Source organism: Poeciliopsis prolifica, unplaced genomic scaffold (assembly GCF_027474105.1).
Source record: "Poeciliopsis prolifica strain line A6 unplaced genomic scaffold, Auburn_PproV2 SCAFFOLD049, whole genome shotgun sequence".
NCBI classification, from domain to species: Eukaryota; Metazoa; Chordata; class Actinopteri; order Cyprinodontiformes; family Poeciliidae; genus Poeciliopsis; species Poeciliopsis prolifica.
In genome coordinates, this window is record NW_026562424.1 from 1234388 (window position 1) to 1260878 (window position 26491).

The 26491-nt window shown below is 36.5% G+C and overlaps 2 protein-coding genes across 4 annotated transcripts in view; both read right to left on the bottom strand.

Annotated features, from left to right (window-relative positions):
• The window catches only part of gucy2cb (guanylate cyclase 2Cb), a 26294-nt gene extending 8808 nt beyond the window's left edge, over window positions 1-17486 (bottom strand). Inside the window, exons 1-10 of the mRNA XM_055058083.1 lie at window positions 17075-17486; window positions 15082-15194; window positions 13757-13824; window positions 13428-13643; window positions 12524-12633; window positions 2644-2746; window positions 2134-2245; window positions 1660-1801; window positions 1485-1567; window positions 514-622 (exon numbers count right to left, since the gene is read on the bottom strand). Of these exons, the coding sequence (XP_054914058.1) occupies window positions 514-622; window positions 1485-1567; window positions 1660-1801; window positions 2134-2245; window positions 2644-2746; window positions 12524-12633; window positions 13428-13643; window positions 13757-13824; window positions 15082-15194; window positions 17075-17276 (1258 nt within the window). The 5' untranslated portion in view covers window positions 17277-17486. The remainder of the gene's footprint in view (window positions 1-513; window positions 623-1484; window positions 1568-1659; window positions 1802-2133; window positions 2246-2643; window positions 2747-12523; window positions 12634-13427; window positions 13644-13756; window positions 13825-15081; window positions 15195-17074) is intronic.
• Window positions 17487-21770: 4284 nt separating this feature from the next.
• On the bottom strand, window positions 21771-25296 carry lyrm1 (LYR motif containing 1). 3 transcript variants are annotated; one of them, XM_055058113.1, is made up of 6 exons: window positions 25258-25296; window positions 23662-23747; window positions 23395-23559; window positions 22490-22550; window positions 22175-22206; window positions 21771-22099 (listed from the first exon to the last, which is right to left on the bottom strand). In XM_055058113.1, exons 3-6 carry the CDS (start codon window positions 23551-23553, stop codon window positions 21986-21988), a joined length of 366 nt encoding a protein of 121 aa, XP_054914088.1. In that variant the 5' UTR covers window positions 23554-23559; window positions 23662-23747; window positions 25258-25296; the 3' UTR covers window positions 21771-21985. The 3 variants fall into 3 exon arrangements, with proteins under 3 accessions (XP_054914088.1, XP_054914090.1, XP_054914089.1); XM_055058115.1 differs by lacking the exon at window positions 25258-25296 and adding an exon at window positions 23825-23982; XM_055058114.1 differs by lacking the exon at window positions 25258-25296 and having other exon boundaries at window positions 23662-23810.
• Window positions 25297-26491: the final 1195 nt, after the last annotated feature.

Sequence of the window (26491 nt, forward strand, 5' to 3'; positions counted from 1 at the left end):
TTTGGCCTCATTTCCAAATTTCCTTTTGGTTTCTCGACGTCACTGCATCATTTTTATTGGTTCTACTTTCATTTCTATCTTTTCACTGTTTAACTTTTAAAAGGTTAAAAAAAACAGTTGAAAAGGTTCATGGTTCAGGAAAAATCAAATAAAATCCAGATAATATTTGACCGTTTCATAAAGCGTTATTAGCTGGAGAAGTCTCTCTGTAATCTTGCAACACTAAAATCTGTGAAGCTGCTTTTCCTGCTTCCTCAGACACAATAAATGTTTGCTAAATTTATCTTCTTATCAGGTTAGAGTCACATAAAAGCATCTCCGGTTGGCACTTCATGAGTTCCTCACACCAAACAGGTGCTGAGTGCGTTTGATCATGTGCAGGTGAGTGGTTAATGATTGCAGCTCCAGTGTGTGTGTGTGTGTGTGTGTGTGTGTGTGTGTGTGTGTGTGTGTGTGTGTGTGTGTGTGTGTGTGTGTGTGTGTGTGTGTGTGTGTGTGTGTTTTCAGGTATACCGTCCTCTGGCTTGTAGTCGGGAAGCTTCTTCCCCCAGATGAAGGCCGGAGATTCGTCCTCCGTCGTTGTTTTGGCGTTTTCAGTGTCAAAGGTGAATAAACATTTATACTGAGGAAGAGACAACAGAACAACATGAACTGTTTACATATCAGCAAAATGTCAAACTGGCTTCAACTGGGCATGCTAGTTATCAATTAATGCCTTGATCTAAAGTTGATTGATCTCATCAATCGAATATTTCATTAAGTGACCATTTTCTTTATTCTGTCACTTGTTCAATCCTGACTAAATAAACAGATAATTGTGGTTTCTCACATTATTAAACTCAGACATAATAAAATATACCATACCAATTTCATTTATAAAGCCCTTAAAACAACCACAGCTGATGCAAAGTGCTGTACATAAAACAAATAAAAATAAATAAAAACTCGTAGTTTAAAACAAACAATGTAAAACTCACTGGAGTTGAAAGCCAAGTAAAATAGATGGGTTTTAAGATGAAACAGGAACATATGAGGCTGCTGAGTCAAAATATAAAAGATGAAAAGAAAAAAAATATGAGAACCACTAAATCTCCCATGAACGGAGAGACGCTCATTCAAAAGCAGAGCTGCATTTACTCAATTACATTTACTTTAGTAAATGTGACACATTTAGGTGTTTTATTTTCCAGGATGGAGCGATATCAGAACAAACTATTTAAATTATTTTTGAAAAACAAACATTGGCAGATTGCACCTCCATCAGGATTTTAGTTTCATGAGGATCAAATTCTGGAAAAACCTAGAATTTTTTCTCTCGTCTCCAATCATAATCACTTTTCATCATCTAATTAATTGATTAATCTATAAATAATCCCCAGTTCAACCCTTCATTGTATTAAATCTAGCAGAAAGCTCTGAGCTCTTCACATGTTGATGTCTTTGTGATTTCTGCCAGACAAAATAAGAAAATGAGGAAAGTTTACCTGGAGGTCAGTTGTTGTGTACATGATGGAAAAATTCACATCTCTGTCTCCAAACTCGTCCAACTTATATTCTCCTGCAATTCCTGGGCGGGAAATGAAAACACGCAAACTTCAGCATGTTTTAAAGTATGGAACTACATCTGTGACACACCGAGAAATTATTCCTCATCTTTACCATTAAAAGCAACATTTCTGAAGTAATTCACATTCACAAAGTCCATTTCTTGAATCTCTGACTGATTTTTGGTGGCGATTTCTCTCATCACGTTTCCTATATGCAGCACCGAGTCGTGATACGCAGCCATGTAGTCGTTCATCTGCAGGGAGGAAAAGAAATGATGACATGAAGCTTTTCAGACTCACTATAAGCACCTAAGGTTTTATTTTAGTAATTCACTTACTGGCTAGTGAGTTTACAGCGCTTAACTAAATGCTTCTGAACAAAATATTTAGCTTGATAACTAAATATTAAACTAAATGTTGAATTAGCAAACTAAATATTTACCTTGTTAATCTAAATATTTAATGTTCTACTAGATATTTAGCGAGGATGATTAATATTTAGCTTCAATCTAATATATTTCAGAAACTGTAAAACGTCTCTATATTTATAAACCTGCTGCAGATCGTCGTGTTTTCATTCGCTCACCGTGTTGTTGTCCTTCAGGTCAGCGCTGATGTTGTAGCGCCTGGAGTTGGGCATGGTCAGCACCAGAACGTTCCTCATCTCCGGCCGCGACGGCCTCTTGTAGTAAATATCGCTGAGTTAAGTAGGAAAAATACAGTTACGTTCTGCAGATCGTAGATATTTAACAGATAAATTCAAATGCAAACCGTTTATGTAACATTTAATAAATTTATTAAGTGTTTCACACTGTGGTGTGAAACGCCTGCAGACGATTCTACCAACAAAGATTTTCTTTCTTGTCTTCCTTTAACTTTGTTCTCCAGTCATTTAATTCCAGTTAATATTATTATTGTACATTTATTGTAAATGGATTTTCTTTTGTTTTATAATAATGTTTGCACAATCCAGAGAGAACACAGTCTGTTAAAATAAAAACAAAACAGTAAATTCAGTACAACTGAAATAAACAGATAAAAGAAAGAGTTGCTAAAGCAAATTAAATTTGGAGATGTGAAAAGAGTCGGGACTGACTTGTACAGATCAATGAGGATGAAGAGGAAGTCGCTGCTGTCGGCTCCTGTGGAGTCGTTCTTCATCTCCAGTAAGTCTGACACCGAGCCGCAGATGATGAACACTGCAACCAAACAACAGTCAGACAAACCAAACAACAGTCAGGCAAACCAAACAACAATCAGACAAACCAAACAACAGTCAGACAAACCAAACAACAATCAGACAAACCAAACAACAATCAGACAAACCAAAACAACAGTCAGACAAACCAAACAACAGTCAGACAAACCAAACAACAATCAGACAAACCAAACAACAATCAGACAAACCAAACAACAATCAGACAAACCAAACAACAATCAGACAAACCAAACAACAGTCAGACAAACCAAACAACAATCAGACAAACCAAACAACAGTCAGACAAACCAAACAACAATCAGACAAACCAAACAACAGTCAGACAAACCAAACAACAGTCAGGCAAACCAAACAACAATCACACAAACCAAACAACAATCAGACAAACCAAACAACAATCAGACAAACCAAACAACAGTCAGACAAACCAAACAACAGTCAGACAAACCAAACAACAAACAGACAAACCAAACAACAGTCAGACAAACCAAACAACAATCAGACAAACCAAACAACAGTCAGACAAACCAAACAACAATCAGACAAACCAAACAACAGTCAGACAAACCAAACAACAGTCAGGCAAACCAAACACCAATCACACAAACCAAACAACAATCAGACAAACCAAACAACAGTCAGACAAACCAAACAACAGTCAGACAAACCAAACAACAATCAGACAAACCAAACAACAGTCAGACAAACCAAACAACAGTCAGACAAACCAAACAACAGTCAGACAAACCAAACAACAATCAGACAAACCAAACAACAATCAGACAAACCAAACAACAGTCAGACAAACCAAACAACAGTCAGACAAACCAAACAACAGTCAGGCAAACCAAACAACAATCAGACAAACCAAACAACAGTCAGACAAACCAAACAACAGTCAGGCAAACCAAACAACAATCAGACAAACCAAACAACAGTCAGACAAACCAAACAACAGTCAGACAAACCAAACAACAATCAGACAAACCAAACAACAATCTGACAAACCAAACAACAATCAGACAAACCAAACAACAGTCAGACAAACCAAACAACAGTCAGACAAACCAAACAACAGTCAGGCAAACCAAACAATATCAGACAAACCAAACAACAGTCAGACAAACCAAACAACAATCAGACAAACCAAACAACAATCAGACAAACCAAACAACAATCAGACAAACCAAACAACAATCAGACAAACCAAACAACAATCAGACAAACCAAACAACAGTCAGACAAACCAAACAACAGTCAGACAAACCAAACAACAGTCAGGCAAACCAAACAACAATCAGACAAACCAAACAACAGTCAGACAAACCAAACAACAATCAGACAAACCAAACAACAATCAGACAAACCAAACAACAATCAGACAAACCAAACAACAGTCAGACAAACCAAACAACAATCAGACAAACCAAACAACAATCAGACAAACCAAACAACAATCAGACAAACCAAACAACAGTCAGACAAACCAAACAACAATCAGACAAACCAAACAACAATCAGACAAACCAAACAAAAGTCAGACAAACCAAACAACTGTCAGACAAACCAAACAACAATCAGACAAACCAAACAACAATCAGACAAACCAAACAACAGTCAGACAAACCAAACAACAGTCTGACAAACCAAACAACAATCAGACAAACCAAACAACAGTCAGACAAACCAAACAACAGTCAGACAAACCAAACAACAATCAGACAAACCAAACAACAGTCAGACAAACCAAACAACAGTCAGGCAAACCAAACACCAATCACACAAACCAAACAACAATCAGACAAACCAAACAACAGTCAGACAAACCAAACAACAGTCTGACAACCAAACAACAATCAGACAAACCAAACAACAGTCAGACAAACCAAACAACAGTCAGACAAACCAAACAACAGTCAGACAAACCAAACAACAATCAGACAAACCAAACAACAATCAGACAAACCAAACAACAGTCAGACAAACCAAACAACAATCAGACAAACCAAACAACAGTCAGACAAACCAAACAACAGTCAGACAAACCAAACAACAGTCAGGCAAACCAAACAACAATCAGACAAACCAAACAACAGTCAGACAAACCAAACAACAATCAGACAAACCAAACAACAATCAGACAAACCAAACAACAATCAGACAAACCAAACAACAGTCAGACAAACCAAACAACAATCAGACAAACCAAACAACAATCTGACAAACCAAACAACAATCAGACAAACCAAACAACAGTCAGACAAACCAAACAACAGTCAGAAAACCAAACAACAATCAGACAAACCAAACAACAGTCAGACAAACCAAACAACAATCAGACAACCAAACAACAATCAGACAAACCAAACAACAATCAGACAAACCAAACAACAGTCAGACAAACCAAACAACAATCAGACAAACCAAACAACAATCAGACAAACCAAACAACAATCAGACAAACCAAACAACAGTCAGACAAACCAAACAACAATCAGACAAACCAAACAACAATCAGACAAACCAAACAAAAGTCAGACAAACCAAACAACTGTCAGACAAACCAAACAACAATCAGACAAACCAAACAACAATCAGACAAACCAAACAACAGTCAGACAAACCAAACAACAATCAGACAAACCAAACAACAATCAGACAAACCAAACAACAATCAGACAAACCAAACAACAGTCAGACAAACCAAACAACAATCAGACAAACCAAACAACAATCAGACAAACCAAACAACAATCAGACAAACCAAACAACAGTCAGACAAACCAAACAACAATCAGACAAACCAAACAACAATCAGACAAACCAAACAACAGTCAGACAAACCAAACAACAGTCAGACAAACCAAACAACAATCAGACAAACCAAACAACAATCAGACAAACCAAACAACAATCAGACAAACCAAACAACAATCAGACAAACCAAACAACAGTCAGACAAACCAAACAACAGTCAGACAAACCAAACAACAGTCAGACAAACCAAACAACAGTCAGACAAACCAAACAACAATCAAACAAACCAAACAACAGTCAGGCAAACCAAACAACAATCACACAAACCAAACAACAATCAGACAAACCAAACAACAATCAGACAAACCAAACAACAGTCAGACAAACCAAACAACAGTCTGACAAACCAAAACAACATCAGACAAACCAAACAACAGTCAGACAAACCAAACAACAATCAGACAAACCAAACAACAGTCAGACAAACCAAACAACAATCAGACAAACCAAACAACAGTCAGACAAACCAAACAACAGTCAGACAAACCAAACACCAATCACACAAACCAAACAACAATCAGACAAACCAAACAACAATCAGACAAACCAAACAACAATCAGACAAACCAAACAACAATCAGACAAACCAAACAACAGTCAGACAAACCAAACAACAATCAGACAAACCAAACAACAATCAGACAAACCAAACAACAATCAGACAAACCAAACAACAGTCAGACAAACCAAACAACAGTCAGACAAACCAAACAACAGTCAGGCAAACCAAACAACAATCAGACAAACCAAACAACAGTCAGACAAACCAAACAACAATCAGACAAACCAAACAACAATCAGACAAACCAAACAACAATCAGACAAACCAAACAACAGTCAGACAAACCAAACAACAATCAGACAAACCAAACAACAATCAGACAAACCAAACAACAATCAGACAAACCAAACAACAGTCAGACAAACCAAACAACAATCAGACAAACCAAACAACAATCAGACAAACCAAACAACAATCAGACAAACCAAACAACAGTCAGACAAACCAAACAACAATCAGACAAACCAAACAACAATCAGACAAACCAAACAACAATCAGACAAACCAAACAACAGTCAGACAAACCAAACAACAATCAGACAAACCAAACAACAATCAGACAAACCAAACAAAAGTCAGACAAACCAAACAACTGTCAGACAAACCAAACAACAATCAGACAAACCAAACAACAATCAGACAAACCAAACAACAGTCAGACAAACCAAACAACAGTCTGACAAACCAAACAACAATCAGACAAACCAAACAACAGTCAGACAAACCAAACAACAATCAGACAAACCAAACAACAGTCAGACAAACCAAACAACAATCAGACAAACCAAACAACAGTCAGACAAACCAAACAACAGTCAGGCAAACCAAACACCAATCACACAAACCAAACAACAATCAGACAAACCAAACAACAGTCAGGCAAACCAAACACCAATCACACAAACCAAACAACAATCAGACAAACCAAACAACAGTCAGACAAACCAAACAAGAGTCTGACAAACCAAACAACAATCAGACAAACCAAACAACAGTCAGACAAACCAAACAACAGTCAGACAAACCAAACAACAGTCAGACAAACCAAACAACAATCAGACAAACCAAACAACAATCAGACAAACCAAACAACAATCAGACAAACCAAACAACAATCAGACAAACCAAACAACAGTCAGACAAACCAAACAACAGTCAGACAAAACAAACAACAATCAGACAAACCAAACAACAGTCAGACAAACCAAACAACAGTCAGACAACCAAACAACAATCAAACAAACCAAACAACAGTCAGGCAAACCAAACAACAATCACACAAACCAAACAACAATCAGACAAACCAAACAACAATCAGACAAACCAAACAACAGTCAGACAAACCAAACAACAGTCTGACAAACAACAACAAACAACAATCAGACAAACCAAACAACAGTCAGACAAACCAAACAACAATCAGACAAACCAAACAACAGTCAGACAAACCAACACAATCAGCAAACCAAACAGTCAGACAAACCAAACAACAGTCAGGCAAACCAAACACCAATCACACAAACCAAACAACAATCAGACAAACCAAACAACAGTCAGACAAACCAAACAAGAGTCTGACAAACCAAACAACAATCAGACAATCCAAACAACAGTCAGACAAACCAAACAACAGTCAGACAAACCAAACAACAGTCAGACAAACCAAACAACAATCAGACAAACCAAACAACAATCAGACAAACCAAACAACAGTCAGACAAACCAAACAACAGTCAGACAAACCAAACAACAGTCAGGCATACCAAACAACAATCAGACAAACCAAACAACAGTCAGACAAACCAAAGAACAATCAGACAAACCAAACAACAATCAGACAAACCAAACAACAGTCAGACAAACCAAACAACAGTCAGACAAACCAAACAACAATCAGACAAACCAAACAACAGTCAGACAAACCAAACAACAATCAGACAAACCAAACAACAATCAGACAAACCAAACAACAATCAGACAAACCAAACAACAGTCAGACAAACCAAACAACAATCAGACAAACCAAACAACAATCAGACAAACCAAACAACAGTCAGACAAACCAAACAACAATCAGACAAACCAAACAACAATCAGACAAACCAAACAAAAGTCAGACAAACCAAACAACTGTCAGACAAACCAAACAACAATCAGACAAACCAAACAACAATCAGACAAACCAAACAACAGTCAGACAAACCAAACAACAATCAGACAAACCAAACAACAATCAGACAAACCAAACAACAATCAGACAAACCAACAACAGTCAGACAAACCAAACAACAATCAGACAAACCAAACAACAATCAGACAAACCAAACAACAATCAGACAAACCAAACAACAGTCAGACAAACCAAACAACAATCAGACAAACCAAACAACAGTCAGACAAACCAAACAACAGTCAGACAAACCAAACAACAATCAGACAAACCAAACAACAATCAGACAAACCAAACAACAGTCAGACAAACCAAACAACAGTCAGACAAACCAAACAACAATCAAACAAACCAAACAACAATCAGACAAACCAAACAACAGTCAGACAAACCAAACAACAGTCAGGCAAACCAAACAACAATCAGACAAACCAAACAACAATCAGACAAACCAAACAACAATCAGACAAACCAAACAACAGTCAGACAAACCAAACAACAGTCAGACAAACCAAACAACAATCAGACAAACCAAACAACAGTCAGACAAACCAAACAACAGTCAGACAAACCAAACAACAATCAAACAAACCAAACAACAATCAGACAAACCAAACAACAGTCAGACAAACCAAACAACAGTCAGGCAAACCAAACAACAATCAGACAAACCAAACAACAATCAGACAAACCAAACAACAATCAGACAAACCAAACAACAGTCAGACAAACCAAACAACAGTCAGACAAACCAAACAACAATCAGACAAACCAAACAACAGTCAGACAAACCAAACAACAGTCAAACAAACCAACAACAGTCAGACAAACCAAACACAGTCAGACAAACCAAACAACAGTCAGACAAACCAACAACAATCTGACAAACCAAACAACAGTCTGACAAACCAAACAACAATCAGACAAACCAAACAACAATCAGACAAACCAAACAACAGTCAGACAAACCAAACAACAGTCAGACAAACCAAACAACAATCAGACAAACCAAACAACAGTCAGACAAACCAAACAACAGTCAGACAAACCAAACAACAGTCAGACAAACCAAACAACAATCAGACAAACCAAACAACAGTCAGACAAACCAAACAACAATCAGACAAACCAAACAACAATCAGACAAACCAAACAACAATCAGACAAACCAAACAACAGTCAGACAAACCAAACAACAATCAGACAAACCAAACAACAATCAGACAAACCAAACAACAGTCAGACAAACCAAACAACAGTCAGACAAACCAAACAACAGTCAGGCAAACCAAACAACAATCAGACAAACCAAACAACAGTCAGACAAACCAAACAACAATCAGACAAACCAAACAACAATCAGACAAACCAAACAACAATCAGACAAACCAAACAACAGTCAGACAAACCAAACAACAATCAGACAAACCAAACACAATCAGACAAACCAAACAACAGTCAGACAAACCAAACAACAATCAGACAAACCAAACAACAATCAGACAAACCAAACAAAAGTCAGACAAACCAAACAACTGTCAGACAAACCAAACAACAATCAGACAAACCAAACAACAATCAGACAAACCAAACAACAGTCAGACAAACCAAACAACAATCAGACAAACCAAACAACAATCAGACAAACCAAACAACAATCAGACAAACCAAACAACAGTCAGACAAACCAAACAACAATCAGACAAACCAAACAACAATCAGACAAACCAAACAACAATCAGACAAACCAAACAACAGTCAGACAAACCAAACAACAATCAGACAAACCAAACAACAGTCAGACAAACCAAACAACAGTCAGACAAACCAAACAACAATCAGACAAACCAAACAACAATCAGACAAACCAAACAACAGTCAGACAAACCAAACAACAGTCAGACAAACCAAACAACAATCAAACAAACCAAACAACAATCAGACAAACCAAACAACAGTCAGACAAACCAAACAACAGTCAGGCAAACCAAACAACAATCAGACAAACCAAACAACAATCAGACAAACCAAACAACAATCAGACAAACCAAACAACAGTCAGACAAACCAAACAACAGTCAGACAAACCAAACAACAATCAGACAAACCAAACAACAGTCAGACAAACCAAACAACAATCAAACAAACCAAACAACAATCAGACAAACCAAACAACAGTCAGACAAACCAAACAACAGTCAGGCAAACCAAACAACAATCAGACAAACCAAACAACAATCAGACAAACCAAACAACAATCAGACAAACCAAACAACAGTCAGACAAACCAAACAACAGTCAGACAAACCAAACAACAATCAGACAAACCAAACAACAGTCAGACAAACCAAACAACAGTCAAACAAACCAAACAACAGTCAGACAAACCAAACAACAGTCAGACAAACCAAACAACAGTCAGACAAACCAAACAACAATCAGACAAACCAAACAACAGTCTGACAAACCAAACAACAATCAGACAAACCAAACAACAATCAGACAAACCAAACAACAGTCAGACAAACCAAACAACAGTCAGACAAACCAAACAACAATCAGACAAACCAAACAACAGTCAGACAAACCAAACAACTGTCAGACAAACCAAACAACAGTCAGACAAACCAAACAACAATCAGAACAAACCAAACAACAGTCAGACAAACCAAACAACAATCAGACAAACCAAAACAATCAACAAACAACCAAACCACAAACACATCAGACAAACCCAACAACCAGACACCCAAACAACAATCAGACAAACCAAACAACAGTCAGACAAACCAAACAACAATCAGACAAACCAAACAACAATCAGACAAACCAAACAACAGTCAGACAAACCAAACAACAGTCAGACAAACCAAACAACAATCAACAAACCAAACAATCAGACAAACCAAACAACAGTCAGACAAACCAAACAACAGTCAGACAAACCAAACAAAATCACAAACCAAACAACAATCAGACAAACCAAACAACAATCAGACAAACCAAACAACAATCAGACAAACCAAACAACAATCAGACAAACCAAACAACAATCAGACAAACCAAACAACAATCAGACAAACCAAACAAGTCAGACAAACCAAACAACAGTCAGACAAACCAAACAACAATCAACAAACCAAACAACAATCAGACAAACCAAACAACAGTCAGACAAACCAAAAACAGTCAGACAAACCAAACAACAGTCAGCAAACCAAACAACAATCAGACAAACCAAACAACAGTCAGACAAACCAAACAACAGTCACAAACAACAACAACAGTCAGACAAACCAAACAACAGTCAGACAAACCAAACAACAATCAGACAAACCAAACAACAGACAAACCAAACAACAGTCAGACAAACCAAACAACAATCAGACAAACCAAACAACAATCAGACAAACCAAACAACAGTCAGACAAACCAAACAACAATCAGACAAACCAAACAACAATCAGACAAACCAAACAACAATCAGACAAACCAAACAACAATCAGACAAACCAAACAACATCAGACAAACCAAACAACAGTCAGACAAACCAAACAACAATCAGACAAACCAAACAACATCAGACAAACCAAACAACAGTCAGACAAACCAAACAACATCAGACAAACCAAACAACAGACAAACCAAACAACAGTCAGACAAACCAAACAACAATCAGACAAACCAAACAACAGTCAGACAAACCAAACAACAGTCAGACAAACCAAACAACAATCAGACAAACCAAACAACAGTCAGACAAACCAAACAACAGTCAGACAAACCAAACAACAATCAGACAAACCAAACAACAGTCAGACAAACCAAACAACAATCAGACAAACCAAAAACAACAATCAGACAAACCAAACAACAGTCAGACAAACCAAACAACATCAGACAAACCAAACAACATCAGACAAACCAAACAACAGTCAGACAAACCAAACAACAATCAGACAAACCAAACAACAGTCAGAAACCAAACAACAACAAAAAAAAACAAAGCAAACCAAACAACAATCAGACAAACCAAACAACAGTCAGACAAACCAAACAACAATCAGACAAACCAAACAACGATGAGACAAACCAAACAACAGTCAGACAAACCAAACAACAGTCAGACAAACCAAACAACAATCAGACAAACCAAACAACGATCAGATGTAAAAACCAAATGGTCAGTCTATACCGGTAAACTTACGGTTGCTCGTCCTGTTAGTCTGTGAGAGAACGGCTTCCACGTCCTTTGGTCCACGCAGAACCGCTTCCGAAACGTTTTTGATGCCGTCGGCTTCCAGCGCGTTGACATACCTGAAAAAACAATTCACCATTGAATGAACAAACACATTTTACAGTGTAGTGACGGCAAAGTCAGCAACAGGAAGTGCTACTCAGTTGCTGCTAATCGGTTGCTGCTGGCACTTTGCTAACTATTGCAAATTATTTTAGTGATCAAGTATTCAATCGGTTAATTGGATAAGAAACTGACACATTCCACAGATTTTTCATTTAACCATTTAAGCCTTTTAGAAATGCATTAAAAGATGCAAATGAGCCAATAACTCAATTATTTAAAGGAACATTATACAAGAACAGCATTATTACTAAAATTTCTCTCGTGAAGTTGAAGCTCAAACTTGTAAAACAGATTTACAGAAAAACGTGTTTTTATTTTAGAAACTAACATTTTGGCTCCAAAATGTTTTATGGTTTAAACGCATCACTGCTGAAACAAATAAACTGGATTTACCCTTTATTATAAATCACTAAAAACATGATCAATATGTGAAACAATATCTATTGATAAGAGGATTGAAGATCAACTCGCATAGCAACCTCCTGCAGCAGTTCAACTAACAGCATGGAGATAAAACAGGAAACGCCGCAGCTTCAGTTCGGCTGTATTTCAAATTAAAAGCTAATTCCTGATATTGGCCGATATATTGTGATTCCTTTTCTCTGTTCACACCGAATCAAACAGCCATGTTCTGTTAAACCAAAACCCGGACGGGTCCACATTTGACTCGGGGTTCTGTTAGTAACAAAACCTGAACTGGGTTATTTTTACAGTGTATTATGAAAAGGTGAGCTGAGATGCCACTGACCAAAAGCAGTCCTCCGTGTTGTTGGGTTTTTTGTAGATGTAGGCAGTCTTCCACTTGGGCTTCAGGGTGTTTTCTTCCTGCCAAAAGGCGCTGAAGAAGTGGGAGATCTTCCGCGCCGGAGGCAGAAGCCGCTGCAGGTTGAGGGCGAAGTCACAGGACGGGCCGAAGCTTCCTGCCGAGATGATGGGCGTGCTCAGCCCAAAACCTCTCTCTGCGCTGACGGGACCCGACGCCGGCCAGACAAAACACGACAGAAAGCAGGCAGGGAGGCTGGAAACTAAACATCTCAGGAAAGAGCTGTGATTGGCTGCTGCAGAGCCGTAACTTACTCCACTAACGGGAACGTTGCTATGGTGCAGGTTGGTCCGAGAACGGCGCAGCCGAGTTTATTTGTGGTCTGCCAGAGAAAACAGAGAGGTGTTGGGTTTGGACTTTTAGCTTCATCTGCGGATCTGGTTTTCATCAGCAGGGCCGGCCAGAAACTTTCCAGGGCCTGGAGCAGATTTGAATTTGGGCCCCGCAGGTTCTGATGACCGACCCGAGCTTCCCGGGGTCCTTATGGCTACCGAAGGAGAAGCATCTGTTTTCTAAATCAGATAGTTATTTAGATACTAAACCAATTATTTAACTTTCTACTTAAATATTATCTACTTAGTATTTATCTTTGAGCTAATTAAATATTTAGTTTTGCAACTAAATGTGTAGTTGTTAAGCTAAATATTTAGCATGCTAATTAAATTCTTAGCTTGAAACTTTGACTTTTATAAATGAATGACCCAAATTATTGCTGTTGTTTTACAAACAGCATCCTGTTAACTAATATTAGCAATAAGAGCTAATAATTAATATATTTATCAGGATTCATTATGTTGAAATAAAGGAATAAACTGAAAGAATCATGTTTAGAAACAGAGCAGCTCAGATTTAATGAGGGGAAATTACATTTGGTTGTTTTTCTCATTCGGATCAGACTTGTTGACTTTCTGGGTCACAGATCAGACTTCCAGGTGATCGAGTCGATTTCTCTGCATGAATCTATCAATCATTAATGAAATACTTTGGAGAACAATGAGTCATATGATGCCACACATTGTCCTTAGAAACTTCTCAGCCTTTTTGGATGTTATCTAATTGTTTATAACTTTAGAAAATGCAAAAAACACTAAAAAGACCTAAATCAATATATTTAACACACTGTAAAAGTGGATGTGGGTTTTACATAGAAACTGTAAAATCACAACAGAAAAGCAATTTGAAGTGGAGAACATTTTGTTTAGTGCATAGAAAAGCAGATAAATCAGATTAATTTGTTTTTTTTTTACCATGAAAACTGTGATAAAAAACAGAAAATATTGTAGTAATTATAAAACTATTCTGTAAATAAGACATTCAGATTCTGGGAAAACAAAACGTGCCTGGTTTTTGACACAAGTCATTTATTCAACTTTATGCTGTACTTTTTATACGATGTGATCAAAATTAACACTTAATATTAATATTGACAAATCATTTATGTAATTCAGCTCTGATTTCAATCACTGTAAACTAATTTACGCATTTTTTAGTGGCATTAACGTCTTAACTTATGTGCCATTTTCTCAGGCAATCTGAGCATTTTTCTTGTTTTACAGTGTAGAGTGCGCTTCAGTCTGACCATGAGGTTGCGCAGCGTCTCCACCGCCTCACACGGGCTGCTGTAGCAGCCGGCCTGCCGGTAGATCGTCGTGTTGAATCCTTCGAAGTTCGCTGTCAGATTAAATCCAAACGCTTCGCGGCGGCCATGTTGGAACAAACACAACAGGTTATTCAGTTAAATCTTCTCTAAATTATGATTTCTTCAACTTTTTCACATTTTCTTATGTTACATCCCCAAACTATTGGTTTGCATTTTTAAAAATAAAAACTAAAAGACAGAAAAGATTTTAAAAAAACAAAACAAAAAAAACTCTAAACTTTTTTAAAAATAAAAACTTTTTGAAATAAAATAAAACAACCCTAGACTTTTTGAAATAATTTTTTTAAAAGCAAAGAAAGAACAAGCTGAGACTTCCTCATATGACATAAAGAGGAAGGAACATTTTGTGTTTCTCAAAACCTTTAAACATAAAAATCCGAAAATTCAACTTTTACTTTTTGTTTTTTTAAACACGTTTTCACCCCTCTTTACTTCCACACCCCTAAAAATAATCCTGACCAGTGAACCAGTCCAGATGTTCTGGTCCAGAGAACTGGCAGCATCATGCTGTGGGACGATGGGCGGAGCTAAATTTGTAAATTCTGCTGATTCTGGAAACCAGCCTGAACATGCAGCTTGAAATATTATGGGACGGTTAAGATGACAGCTGATTCATGTGTTAGAATGTCCTAGTCAAAGTCCAGACCAAAATCCTACTGAGAATCTGCTCAAAATATTGATAAGAGAAGTTTACTCTGGATGAAGACAGCTGGCTGACAGTCAGATCAAAACATGGTTTTATAAAATACGCCACACTTTTCAGATTTCACCTGTTGAAAGAAATTAAACGGATGAATCAATTTCCTTCAGTCTAAAAACATTCTGCGCTAAATTGAGTCGACCTGTCTGATAAAATTTCTACAAAATAATTATGAATTTTTACATTCCTTCAGTACTGAAATAAAACTAAATATTTTTTACAAGCAGCTCAAGAAATTCATAAAATATAAAAAACTAAATGAAATAAATGGGTCATGAAACCACAAATAGGCTATAAGATGCTTACAGAGTAAATAATTAACATTTATCTGCTCATGAAATATACTTTCAGTTTTCGCCTGAAACTCTCCCAGTGGATTTATTTTTATATGTCTGGTTTATTTTTTTAATCAAAAAGTTTTTATTCTGGGTAAACTGATTTTTAACAGTTTGATGTTTTTATGAGAGATTTTTATACTTATTATAATAATAATTATTAAAAACTCTTATTTTAGATTAAAACCTTTTTCTCTTCTGTAGATTTTTGTTCAACACACTGACCTTTTTACCAAACCTGAGGAAAGCTAATTTCTAAATCTTGTTTTAAGGTTCTGTTACTTCTGCTGCAGGGCCGGTCCCACGTTATTCAGGGCCCTGAACACGACCGAGGAACCTTAATGCTACGATCGCTCAGCTAATATCTGTTTATCTGCTTCTGCATTTCAGATCATTAAAATGAATGTACAAAAACAGGAATAAAAATATTTTAACATCTTTCATGGTCCACAGCAGTGTTGTATTATTTGTAGTTTTTAGAGTTATAACAGCAATGTGGAATAAAATCAAAAAGAATCATTTTATTTATTTTAAATTATATTAACTTCTTCATAAAACATTTACAAACCAAGTTTTCCTGACTGCTGAGGGTCTTGGATGCCCCCTGTTGGTTTGGAGGCCCAAGTCAGTTTTCTTTAGCTTTGCACATGAACTGACCTGCTAACTGAAAACATTAAGTATGCAGCATAATGGCTGCTATCTAATAATTTATTGCACCAGCCACTTTCTGTCTCATCGGTCTTCCTGATGAATTGGCTCTGCTTGATTTACACAGTTTGATAAAAACTTTGTGACGTTTTCCGTTTCCCTGCTGTGGAGATGAACAAACAGAGCAGTAAAGCTGATTATCTTATCGCAGTAATTCATTCTCATTCACCTTCTGCGGCGTTGATTTCTGCGTCTTTCTCTATGGCTTCCAGGATTTTCCTCTCCACGTACTTCAGGCTCCAGGGAGACTCCTCGTCCTCCAGCAGGATCACGTTGATGGTGATCCCGTCCAAACATTGCCCGTTGCTCCGACCGCGGGCAGCGGCAACCCAGAAGGCGCAGAGCAGCAGCCACCAGCCGCACCGCCGCATCTTCCCCTCCAGCGGGTCGGTCAGAAACTCGCCATGCTCCCCGGAGAGGTTAAAGGTGAATTTATCTGAAAACGGAGGATCCTGACGAACCGAATCCAGGTGTTTCTGTTCAGGTGTCGGATCCAAACTTCCTCGGTTGCTCTGAGCTGCTCTCGCCTGGGCGCCGCGTTAATGTTCAACCTTTAAAGTCGCAGAGGCAGGGCTTGGAAACTTCACCGGATTGTTGTGCAAAGTCTGAAAGACAAGCAGCAGATAGTTGGTGGATTTAACCAGACAGAAACAACGAGCCATAAATCAATTAACGGCACGATAAGATCATTTCCATTTACAGGATTCGTCATTTTTCTTTCAAACTGGAAGATGAAAGTCTGGAGTTTTGGTCTCAACACTTTTTTGAAGGACAATTTTGTCCAGAGAGACTTTATAATTCATTTTCACTGCAAAAACACAAAATCTTATAATCTTTTAGCTTTATTTTCTATTGCAAATATTTTAGTAATTAAAAAAAGAGAAAACTAACTTATAAGTAACTTTTCAGCAAGATGACGGAGTTTATTCTAATCATTTCTAAATATTGATAAAGTTCTGGTTCCACTGGTAGATAAAGTCACTGTTGACAAGAACATTTTCCAATGTTATTAGTGAAATCTGCATCAGAAGTTAGGCGACAGATACTTGGTAAGGTTTTGGGTTTTTTGTTGTTTTATTTATTTATTTTGAATAATGAAATAAATTATATTAATTTTATTGATATCTCAAAATTATGGAGAACTCTGATCATCCTCTTCATCTGAGTGTCTTCAGTCAGAGGTTCCTTCACATTCACTGCAACATGGACTGCTACAGGAGCTCTTTTATAACAGCCATCTTTATCTACAATAACTCTGAAAAATGTGAATTAATATGAGTTACGACATTAAATTTCCCTCAATAATATATTTTTTTAGTTGAATTGATTTTGAATAAAGGACAGTAAATATTAAAAAGCATATATACATTTTAAAAAACAATTTTGTTCTGTATTTACCTTTTATTGGTTAAAAAAATTAAGAAAAACAACTGACACACATGAACAAACATATTTACAGCAAATTACATGCAATAACTAATAATGGTACAAATGAGCAATTATAAAAACATTTGTTAAAGGTGTAAATTTAAAACATGAATGTAGTCTAATTGTCTGAATGTCAGCGAAGTTCTTGACAGTTCATTGTTTTATCTTAATAATTATTCCTGTGACGTAGTTAGAGGGACTTTATAGCTGGATTTATGCAGAAGGTTTTAAATACCAAAATGAAAATGTGAAGAGTTCATTAAGAGCAGATTGATCTGAACTCTGCACAGAGATAACAAAACAGGAACAGTTTGGCTGCGTCTCCCGTAATAAAATGATCATTTATCTTTCAGTTATTCAAAGTTTCATTTCTTGGCAGAAACACTGGTTTTACAATGAAAAACATTATTTTTGGCCTAGTTTTTCCTGCAGTTACCTTCGATCACTTGAAATAAGACAAAATAAATCACAAGAAAAATTTTAGCAAGAAATATGAGCCTGTTTTAAGTTTATGATATTGATTTTTAAAAGTAGTGGCAGATTCTGACATCAGTCTTTAATGGGGTCAAAGGTCAGATGATGATCTTATTAAGTTTCAATGAGGAGTTTGGTGGGAACCATTTAAACCGGATCCATTTACGTCATGTAAACGTTTCTGGTTCTGTTCTGGTTCCTCTTATTCTGATTTCGGTGAAATGGCTCCCCCATGCGGCAGCTTACAGCACAGCAGCAAATAAAATACCAACGCACGTGACGTCGCTGTGACGTCATCTTTACCATAAATGGATCCATATCCAACTGTAAACATTTTTGTGCCTTCATTCTGCATGACTCAAGACTTTTAAAGTGTAATTTAGGAGAAAAAAGTGGAACAAAGCAGAAAGTTTAAAGTAATGAAGCAGAAATGTGTTAAAGTTTTTACCTTCAATAAAGCTAAAAATAAAACTCATTTACAGCTGGAAATGTTGATGACAATTTGAAGAAAAGCAACTTTCATTTCTGACAAACATTTACTTTGGGCTATTTGAAGAACCAAAACTTTAATTCTGTTTATATTAAAACTTGAAAGCAGAAATATGGTGGATACATTTTCTTCTACAGGGTGTTGACATAAATATTAATTTGAAAAAGAAAAAAAATGCATAAACTAGAAATACCCTTATGGGATTAGGGTTAAAATATCTAAAACATTGGTAGGCTGCAGACCAATCCAGACTCATATTTATTTTCCATTCAGTCTTTCTTCCTCCTCAGATATTTCCGGGAAACAGCAGCCAAACCCAAACCGCCGCTGAAACGCCGTGGTCGCTCCTGCTTTGTTTAAACAATAAAGATGGCTTCAACTACTTCAGCAGGGACAAAACAAACAACTTTTAATAAAGTTTCCGAAAAATAACTTACCAAATAACCAATGCAGTCATTTCAAACATGGCGCTCCCGCGGCCTACTAGACAGGTATCCTCAGCAGGTCAAGCACATGACGTCATAGTACCAGGCCTCGATAACAGCAGAGATTTCGGGCAGTTTGGATTCATTTCGGTTCGGCGTCCAAGAGAACCTCTCGGCTTCTGACGCGATTAGGAAAGATCCCGTTCAATCCGGTTCCAGAGTTTATGAATACCAGACCGCTGGTTTGATGCCTCCGGCAAACCGGATGCAACCGCCATCTTTTAAAAAATTATGTTCATGCATAACAAATATGGCGCCATTCGGCTTGGTTGCCAGATTTGACATTTTCAGCCCAAGCATAATTTAAAACCCGTAAAACCTGCCCAAATCTCAACCTCTAATAAAGCTAATAAAGCTAATAAATAACACTATTCCTAGTTTACTCCCAATATGGTTTTAGAGTAATTTAGTATTTAATCTTGTACGTATATGTTACATATATGTTATATGTTACAGTGTAACATATATTTCAAAAACAAGCCAGTTTATCTCAAATGCAGTTTTAAAATAATTTAGAGAAATGGTGATTTTATGTACATATATGTATAAACACCTCAGTAAAAAAGTGTTTATAGATTTTGAATAATAACTATTTTTGTTGCCTTCTCAACAATAAAGCCACATTCGTAGAACTTTTAAAGTAACATTTGTGTTCAAATACAATTTTATCAACCAAACCAAAGCCGTTTTTATTGTATGCTACAGGTGCCATTTGTAAAGTTACACAGTACAAAAATAGCAATAATTTTATTTAATTTGGCCCATCATATCTGTCACAAATTTATAAAGGTAAGATTTCCAAACTAAATATTTAATTCACCAAAAAATATTTGTCTAGTTTTATTTAGCTTTCAAATTTAATATTTTTTATTTCGATTAGCTTAAAAATTCAAAGCTAAATATGAAATTTAACAATAAATTTGAAGCTTAAAAATGAGGTAAAATTGAATTGAAATTTTGAAACATTGAATTTCAAATATGTTAACTTCAATATTTGCTGCTGCTTTTCCTCCAGTTTGATGCTGAAGGTTTGAGGTGAGCAGATCTGTTTTTCAGCAGCTTCTGGTTTATCGGATCAGGATGGGAAGCAGTTAAAACATCTGTCAGCTGGTGGAAACAGAGTCATGGTGCGGCAGACGCATCACTTCCTGTTTGTGTTGAGGAACCGTGTCATTTGGTCTTTCTCAAAGTTTTTCAGCTGCGACGGAGAGCAGGAGCAAGTTTTTACTGTCAGCAGAAGTCACAGCCTAATAATGTTCATATCAACAAACTGATATTTTGCATAAAATGCAACTTTTAACAGATTTTTCTCATTAATGTGTGAATTTCTATCCATTTTTTTTCATGTGTGATTTATGTTCATGTGAATTCAAAGACTTCAAATTAAAGACCAGGAGCAGCTTAACAAAACATCAAGAAAGTAACGTCACAAATCAGCTGGCACTTCCCGTTACCTAGCAACCCCAGCACAGTTCTGCCTGTAACCTAGCAACGCCAGCAGAGGTCCAGCACATTTGGTCAGCTGGTTTTCCTGCTGTATTCGCTGTACAATGGCTGCTGGAAAAGACAAGATTTGTTGTTGACTCACCATCCAGAAACCACTTGCTGCATTCTGGTTGGCTGTGCAGGAGTCTCCACTTCTGCTTTTCAAAGAAGTACAGTTGTATAATTGGGCATCTGTTTGCAGCCATTTTCCCAATGTAAACGTTGAGCTGAGGGGGAGGGGCGTGGTCAGTAGCAGCTTATTTGGATTTAAAGTGACAGAGCACTAAAACAACTCATTTTGACAGAAAATATTAACCAAGTATGATTTTCTACAAAAAGTGTAATTAAGATGTTTTGCATAGGCCAAAACCAATCCTAACCCATTCAGCTCAAATTAATCAGAAATCAATCACAGATTATTCAGAAATCTCATGTGAACCTCAAGTTGAAGAGTTCTGGGTTCTAAGATGCTGAAACTGTTAATGATCGGCTGAAGCGACAGGTTGATCATTCAGACACTTTATTCATTAAATTAGACATAATGATGAATAAAACATCAAACAGTATTTGGACTTTCCCAACATTTTGACTGGAAAATAAAGTTTATTTCTCCCGAACGACGTCCGATCTCGGATCAGTACCAGCGTCCAGAAGCTCGGCCCCTGATGCGGACTCCGGCTTCGTCTCTGAGGTAACCATGGTAACCGGGACGGCGCCTTCAGGTGTCGTCGTGGGACTGCAGGTAGACGGGTTTTGCCTGCTTCCGGAGGCGCTGCTGAGCGCGCAGCCGCCTGCCCCGCTGCGTGGCCAGACCCAGAGGAGGCAGGTAGGTCTGCGGGCAGAACCGGGCCGTCAGATCGCATTCCTGATGCTTTCACAAACCGGCCTCTAGGGGGCGCTTACTCACCGCTCTGGGGTACGGATTCCTGTAATGCAGACCTGAACAGAAAGAGACACATTTTAACGTTTCATTATTAAATCAGGCCTGTCGCAATGAGCAATTAATTGCATGAAGCTGGATGATAAAAAAATAACGCTGAGCAAATTCAGCCTTGAACATAATTTAAGACTTCATAATTAATTTTATGTTGTTTTGTTTGTTTTAGATGTTTAAATGTTGGAAAAACCTACTTTACTTTGTTTGAACTGTTTGAAATGACTCATTTTTGCCCTTTAAAATTAATTTGTAAAGTTTATAAAAAATAGGTGAATCCATCCTCACCTATTTCTATCCTCGCTTCACATTCCTCTATGCATCTCCTTATGGATTCTGGATCTGTGAGCTGAAAACGGCAAGAAAAGTTAGAAAGGAACGGCTGGACAATCAATCGATATGTAAGAAAAGGCAGTGATCAATATCAATACTGATCACTGTGACAATCTGAGACAATCTTCCATAATATTCCATAATATTCCAGGTTGGCTGCCTAGCAACAACCTTCTGGTTTCCCCTCTTTGCCTCATAACTGCTAAAAAATAAACAAGTAGAGAAAACTGGATTAAACAGGAAATGACACAAAGCCAGTTTTATTTAAAACAAAAAGCTAATCAATAAATATCAACATCGGCTGAATGATATCAAATATTTATTTCATGATTCGTTTCTCAGCCAGATGATCCAGCTCAAAGTAAAGTAATCATAGCTAACTAACGCTAAAGAAATAATGAAAAGAGACAACATTTTTGTTAAATGAAATAAAATAAAAACTTTAACTAATGGGGAAAAACTATAACTGGAACTATATCACATATTTATAAAAATAACTGAAACAATGAAATTACAGAAATAATATTCTTTGTTTTTGTGTTTGTGATCTATTTATTAACCTTTCCAAGCGATGTGCAACTAATTTTTTCCCACACAAGCAGTTTACATTTATGGTTTTCCATATTTCTTCTAGACAACAAAATGGCGAAAAGTTTGGAGAAACACCAGAGTCAGTCTTCTGTTCAACAGTAACTGGAAACATTTTTGGAAAATGGTGCTAAAACTAAACAATATTTAACAAACATTAACTCATGAAAACTAGCAAACATATATTGAAAACTGATTAAAACTAACTGAATTAAACAAAAGGTCATAATGATATAAAAATATAACGTAAAACCAGTAGCTGCTGTTCCCACCTGCTGGTTCTGCCTGAACAGAGACCGGGCCTCCTGCTCGATGTACCGCCTCTCCGCCTCCGAGTCGCTCACGGCGCCGGTCTGGGCCTGCCAGGCCCGGGCGATCCGAAACACCCGGATGTAGAGAGATAACACGGTGGAGCGAGTGGACAGCGCCATCTGGGCCTGAAGAAAGCAGCCGGGAAGTGATCAGAACCACCGTAAACGCGGCATAATAAATTTGATAAAAGCTACAGGATGCACCGTTTATTAATAATATCTTTTTACATAGTTTGTTCAAGTTTTCACCAAGTTGTGACTGTTTGGTTCCAGTCAGATCATCTGGGAAAAGATCGTTCTCCTCTCCTTTCTCCCTGTAACACAGAAAATGCTAAGACTAATTAGCATAGCCACCAATGATGGCAGGTAAACAGTTTTCCGGTATATTAACTCATTTCTCCACGAATAACAGATTTAGCAGCGAGTTCACAAGGATGATTGACAGCACTAATCCCCTCCTCCTTCTGGCTCTCAATGGTTGTTTATGATGCATTTCTTCAGACGGCAATCATGGAGGAAGTAGAGGAGGTTGAAGTTTTCACACATTATCTAAGTTTAAACAAATACGTAAAAAAACATGTTTTATAAAAGTTTCATATTACAGCTTTATCTGACAGTTTAATTCAGTTATTTATATATTTCTTTACCTTTATATTGGAAAGTTAGATGTCTGCGAGATTTCAAAAACAAGATATCTAAAAACGGCCTCACTCCATATCTTAGAAAATACCTTAAACATGTCTAATGTTGGATCAAAAATGTAAAATGTGACAGAATTTTATTTGTTTAGCTGTTCATTATTTGATAAGTTTGTCTTTGCAGGGTAAGTTCAAATACAAATGTGACAGAAATCAAACATTTAAATGCAGCATTATGTAAAATTATTTGACCCTCACAAACGTCCTTATTTTCACACTTAAATGCTTTTGATCAAACAATTTTTAATCAGAAACTATGAAACTACAATAAATGTGAAATACGTTTTTTAAGAACTGATTTTATTTCTTAAAGTGAAAAAACCCCAACTATTAGAAATTACAGGTAATTGACAACAAATTTTGTTCTGATTACTGTCTGTAGAATTTTGTTTGAAGAGAAATTGTCTGATACCATAAGTCAGGACAAAAGATTTTATCATGTAATATCTGCAAAAATAGTTTGCATTTGTGAAATGTTATAAACTTTACAAATTAATTTTAAAGGGCAAAAATGAGTCAAGTATTTTCCCTGTGAACAGAATTGTTGATTTTCCTTTTCTGTAATGAAGGAAAGAATGACCAATCCTGACCATCCTCTTCATCAGGCTACTTTACAACAGTCTTCAGTCAGAAGCTTCATCAGCGCTGCTGTAACACAGACCCCTACAGGAAATCCTTGTAGCTCACAGCAATCTGCATCTACAGCAATAATACGAATTACAACATTTAATTTCCTTGTGGTATAAATAAAGTATTGTTGAACGGAATATGAATAATAGCTGATATTTTCATTGCTACTTTACTTGGTTGGTGTTTATCACTCAGGGGTACTGAAGGCAATCTAGTCGACATAAAATGTTTTTGTTCATCACTTATTAAATGTTAAATATTAAACTGTTGGATAACCGCTGAAGGTTACAAAACACACTAAAATAACTTGCATCCTGTTCGCTTCACCGGAACGAACCGATTCAGCCGAACTTCGCTCCTAAACACATATTTCAAAAAATAACAGCGTCTCAAATAACAGACCTGAGCTAAGATGCTAACAGCGATGTTAATGAGTCAGAGTTTATTTTTTAAATACTTAATTTATTCTTATTTAAAGCGTAAAACGCGACCTTACCTGTTGTTTTCAAAGAGGTGACATAGTCGCTGGCTGATGACGTAGTCTTAAAGCAACATCGCTCGTGAATTCGCATCCTGTCACTGAAAAGTTCATTTATTTCAGTAACTCGATCCCCGAGTGAAACTAATTCCACACAGATCTTTTCAGGCATGTCTTTCTACCAATTATGATGGAAGCAAAACATTAAATATTAGGATATTACAACAGAAAGGGTAAAAATAGACCAAAATGTGAGCCTGATAAGGACTGAAATCGAAGTTTTCAGATGAGACAAATACGTAGTTATTCTGATATAAATAAATAAATAGATATTTACTTTTCAATCTAAGCTGAGACTTAAATTGAGTTTATTTTACTGAAACAAAAAGTGTTTCTCACTCCAAATCAAAACGCACCTGATTACGTAATTCATTCTCCATCTGATGGATCATGGAGGCTGTCTTCAGCTCAGCACTCGAAAAATCACGTTTTGTGTTTTATGATTAATTATAACTATTGAGATCATATTAGCACCCAATATATTGAAGAAACATGTCTGTCTCTTAGCCTCGGAAAATAAGTTTTAATCTCAATATTTTCAATAAAAGATACATATAAATAATGAAAAATAGATAGTTGTTATTTTTAAAAGGTACGCTTAACCTACCTCATAAAAGGGCAGATGGTAATTTATTGTGCATTATTGTAATTAAATAAGAAGTGTTAATACTTCAGTTCAGTTCAAAAACACTTTATTAATAGCAAAGTGTATATTTAGTGTCATAATTTCTGGGGTGCTATTTGTAAAGTTACACAGTGAAACACTAGCAGGAATAATTTGGTTTATTTAGCCTGTCTTAAAGAAAAAAATATGGGTGTTACATTACTCCTACATTTGTGAATCTCAATGTTCCAAAATAAGTATTTAATTACCTAGATAAATATTTAGATAAACTAATTATCAGTTAAATACTTTAGGAACCGATTATTTAGAACACAACTAAATGTTTAAGTTTATTTAATTCGTAGACTAAAATTTTAACTCAAAATTAAAAATGTATTTTTCTTACAAAATATCTATTTTCTAAACCTAACTTGTAAATATGCTAAATATTTGTATCACAAACAAAATTTTTAGCTTTCAAATTGAATATTTAGTGAGAAATCTAAATATTTTGTTACCAAATTGGAGATAGATATTTACTTTTCAATTAAATATTTAATTCTCAAATAAATCTTTATTTCTAACTAA

Excerpts from the sequence above, each read along its gene's own strand:
- lyrm1 (XM_055058113.1), bottom strand. The coding sequence starts at position 23,553 with ATGGCGCTGTCCACTCGCTCCACCGTGTTATCTCTCTACATCCGGGTG. Across the intron at positions 22,551-23,394 it reads TGTTCAGGCAGAACCAGCAG|CTCACAGATCCAGAATCCAT; the intron begins GTGGGAACAGCA and ends TGCCGTTTTCAG. Across the intron at positions 22,100-22,174 it reads GGAATCCGTACCCCAGAGCG|ACCTACCTGCCTCCTCTGGG; the intron begins GTGAGTAAGCGC and ends TTCTGCCCGCAG.